Source organism: Emiliania huxleyi, assembly GCF_000372725.1.
Source record: "Emiliania huxleyi CCMP1516 chromosome Unknown EMIHUscaffold_1789, whole genome shotgun sequence".
NCBI classification, from domain to species: domain Eukaryota; phylum Haptophyta; order Isochrysidales; family Noelaerhabdaceae; genus Emiliania; species Emiliania huxleyi.
Window position 1 is genome coordinate 1 of NW_005200794.1, and position 3,992 is coordinate 3,992.

Here is a 3,992-nt window from a genome sequence, read left to right on the forward strand (position 1 = left end):
GATCCCGCGTGTTGCAGCGACGCAGCAGGTCGGCTGCGATTGCCCGTACCACATCGCCCCGCACGCCGCCCCCTCCTCCTCCCCCACCCTCGCCACCGTTGCCGCCCACCGCTTCCACCACAACCGCTCTCGCGCCAGCCGAGGAGATACGCCGGCTGATGGGGGGCGCGGCGCGTGTGGCTGCAAGGCAGAGCCTATCGAGCAGCTCGCCGGTCTTGGGCGCACCCACCTGTTTAGAGGCCCAGATCATGAAAAGGGATCCTCACGCTGTGATCAGAAATATGTCTCAGACGCACCATTCGGGCGATGCTGCGCGGCGGCGGGGCGGGCCGAGTCGGCTGCAGCGCAGGTGCGGCGGCGCTCGCCCGGCAGCGGCCGGGAGCCTTTCGGCAGTCGCGCAGCGGCTCTGCAGAGTCGACGTGATGCCTGAGCCGCAGCTAGGTGTGAGGGGGTGCTCTGGAGTCTGATGGGGATGGTATCGGGCAGGGCGCCAAACGCAGTGCCCTTGCCTGAGCCCGGCTCGGTCACCATGCTTCTGACGCGAGACGGAGCTGGCGTCGACCGACAGCATCTCGTAGCCATATGAGCGCAGGAACTCGGCGAGCCTGCCGAGGCACTGGCGAGATAAGGAGATGTGTAGGTGCTGTGTGCGGCGTCGAAGGGCGGTGGGGAGGCGGGCGCACCGGAGGAAGCGGAGGCTGGTCAGGTGGGTGGACTCGAAGACGACGCGGGCAGGGCGCACGAGGGCAAAAGGGAACTGGTATAAGGCCGCGTCGTCGTGTCCCTCCGCATCGACCGCCTCACATGCCACGCGATTGTTCTGAGCATGACTCGCTCGAACGCACCCATGCCCCCTCTCATTGATCTCCCGGCTAGCCCTCACCAAAAGCGAGAGCGCCGCAGCGCCACCTCTCTGCGCGTGCCGCAGCTGCGGCACCAACTCGGTCTCGGCGCAGTAGCATCGCACCGGAAATGTCACTAGGTTATTGGCGATCACCTGCGTGGCGTGACACGATAGAGTGAGAGAACTAGGAGATCCACGCATGTCCCCTTCGCCCTCATCCAACCGCCTGGCGCATGCAGTTGTTTGGCAGCGGCCGGCCGAGTACCTTTGAGCACTGAGCACACTGGTTTGGCCCCACGGCAAAGTAGCGATTGTGGCGGAGCAGGTGCGACCTGACGGTGCGTCAGCAGAAGGGGGTCGAGATGAATGAGCTTGGGTCTGGTCGCGGTTTGCACAGGGTGCGCTGCACTTGGAGAGAGAGGCGATCTCAGAGACAAAGTGAGAGCCATTTCCACCGGGCGTGTTGGCGGTGAGACAGCGGGCGTCCGAGTCGTTGCTCCCCCAGTTGCCCGTGGCGTTGCTCATGTCAACCGACCACATTTTAAGCGGCGCGGCGGCGCACTGGTCGCACACGGCCGCGTTTACAAGTTCCACGTTGGGCGGCTGTGGCGTATAGGTCCTCTGCAATTGCTTGAAGATGTCTGGTATAGGCTCGAGGAGAGTTGACTTCCAGCCATGGTGCACAGCGAGAGGGCCTGGCTCTGTGTTGATGTACGATGTGGACTCGTGCTTGTTGGCGCCGATCTGGAAGAGCGATGATGCCGCCGGGTCGAGAGCCGCCATCCAGGGAGACATTGCAAAGGCTCGGTGGCCCTTGAGTTTCTTCTTTCGCGAGACGGCCTCGGCGAGCCAGGCCGTCTCCACCCGTTGCTGCTCGGTGGTATTGTACGGCCAAAGCAGCATCGAATCGCACGAGCTCGTTGAGGCCGCCTCTGCTTGCCGACGCCGCATAGAGACGAGGTCGCCAAGAGTTTTGGGCGCCCTTCTGGAGGAGCTCTCTACCTCCTGCAGCCGCCGGTGATGGCTCCGCCGCCGGAGCATTGCCTCCCAAATGCGGCACCGCAGGCCACAGGGTTGGCGTGCTGTTGCCGTCACCACCGCTGCGGTCAACAACAACATACCCGCCGGCGAACGAAGAACGTTAACTTTCCTTTTTTTCTCAGTAGTACAATATTAAGGTAGTACTTTTAGCTGACTGGGAGAAAAGGGAGGGGTGGGGGTCTCTCCCTCTCTCTCTCTCTCTCTCAGTGATTTAGCTCTTGCTTGCCTCTGTCCTTTCACACCGGGTCCAATGGTTCCGCTTTCTTTTTCTTTTTCCTTTTTAGTTCGGCAACACCGCCTGGGCGCGACGAGCCGCAGGGTCGCTGGCGTGAAGAGCAACGGCGCGACGTGTGCAGACGCGACGAGCAGCAATGGTGGGGCGAGCTGAGATGGCGCGATGAGCGTTGGCCCGCTGAGCGATGGCACGAGCACTGGCGAGGCGAACGATGGCCGCATCGTGACGGGCGGCAGGACGATCGGCGCGGCTACAACGATTGTCGATGCAGAGGCGAGCGCGACTATTACAATCGGCATGATTACTGGCACCACGATCCCAGGCTCGACCATGACCGGCGCGACCAGTACCAGCACCAGTGGCAGCCTCATCAGCACAGCAATCGCTGGAGGATCCTCAATGACGAGCGGCAGAGCCACGACGCACTAATGCGCAATGAGCGCCCCTGGTCTAGCCGCTGTGCTGACGGCAGTGGCCAGGTCGACCCTCGGAAATTGACCGCATCCATCTCCCAGGCTGGCAGCGCTGACGCATTGCTCGCGCTCTTTGCTGCCCACAGCGCGAACTTGAACCACATCCACTGCGAACCTGTGGAACAAACTGGGCAAGCAGCGCATCGAGCGGCGGCACGAGGAGCAGCTTGAGCAGCTGGTGCAGCGCACGCTGGACCTCGTTCCTTCGTGCCGTGCACGCGAGCTGTCCAACGTGTCTCACGGCGTTGCAAGGTGCGGCCTGCAAGCGAGGGTGGTGCACCCGTTGTTCGTAGTTTGGCGAAGGCGGCGGTGCGCGGCGGGCTGGCTGGCTTCAACCCTCAGAGCCTGGCCAACACGGTGTGGGCGTATGCGACGGCGGGCCACTACCACCAGGCACTGCTTGCCGCCTGTCACGCGTCATCAGCGACTCGCTCCCCAGGTTCCATCGGCGTGGAGCATCAAGCACCGCGTCCAGCGCTTCACCAATGGCAGCTCTGGCTCTCTCTTGAGCGAGGAGCAGACAGGCTGCAGCATCTCCTTTCCGTCTCACAGCGCCAGCTTTGTCGCGGTGCTATGATGGCGACCGTAGCTCAGCTGTCAGGCTTGCAGCGCTCCATCGCGGCTGCCCTCGCCACCCTCCAGCTTGGCTTCGAAGAGGAGTATCTCGAGCCGCGCACTGGCTACTCGCTCGACCTGGCGCTGCCCTCTTCACGCGTCGGCGTTGAGGTGGATGGCCCCTCTCACTTCCTCCTGCCCGATGACCGGGGCGTGCGCAAGCCCAAGGGGCAAACGCTGCTCAAGCGGCGCCTCCTCGCGGCGGCTGGCTGGAGGGTGATCAGCGTTCCTTTCTACGAGTTGGACGGCTTGACGGCCGTTGAGCGGCTAACCTACCTGGAGAGGGCGGTCGCCCCGCTGTGTAGTACTGACTGTAGCATTGCTTGATGGAGGAGCGGCCGGGGAGGGGAGGGGCAGCGGTGGCGAGGGGCGGCAGCGAGGGGACGGCAGCAAAGGCGGGTGAGGCGAGGCGCCCGCGCTCCTGCGCGGCGGCCGACTGGCGCGACTGCGCCGCCTCTCGCTCATAGTTAGCGGGTAGAAATAAATAAAAGGTGAAAGCAAATTCTGGCGAGATGGGATGCTGCGACGGTGTATCAGTCGCCTTATGCCACCGTGTTGCTAATCCAACGGTGGCATAAGGCGACGGTGTCACCTCACCCCGTCGCAAAACTGCATTGGGTCTCGAGTTCTAATCCCGCAGTTCGACTCGGCGCATAACACCCAGACGGGCATTGTCACTGGTTCGAAACCCACCTTAGCGTATCCGCCGGTACCCAAACCGGACATGCATCTCCGCACGACCCAGGAATGCAGTTCGCTTGCGACGGTGTATCAGTCGCCTTAT

At 63.1% G+C, this 3,992-nt stretch overlaps 2 protein-coding genes across 2 annotated transcripts; one reads left to right on the top strand and one right to left on the bottom strand.

The window, feature by feature from the left end:
* Positions 1-437: 437 nt before the first annotated feature.
* EMIHUDRAFT_253594 (hypothetical protein) lies at positions 438-1,747 on the bottom strand (the record flags this gene model as incomplete). The annotated part of the gene is made up of 5 exons (XM_005783645.1): positions 438-463; positions 529-605; positions 684-997; positions 1,068-1,176; positions 1,254-1,747. The coding sequence occupies 5 exons, from the start codon at positions 1,745-1,747 to the stop codon at positions 438-440; spliced, it is 1,020 nt and encodes a 339-aa protein (XP_005783702.1).
* Positions 1,748-3,166: 1,419 nt separating this feature from the next.
* Positions 3,167-3,535, top strand: EMIHUDRAFT_253596 (hypothetical protein; the record flags this gene model as incomplete). Its single annotated transcript, XM_005783646.1, has 1 exon — positions 3,167-3,535. One exon carries the CDS (start codon positions 3,167-3,169, stop codon positions 3,533-3,535), a length of 369 nt encoding a protein of 122 aa, XP_005783703.1.
* Between the last annotated feature and the right edge of the window lie 457 nt (positions 3,536-3,992).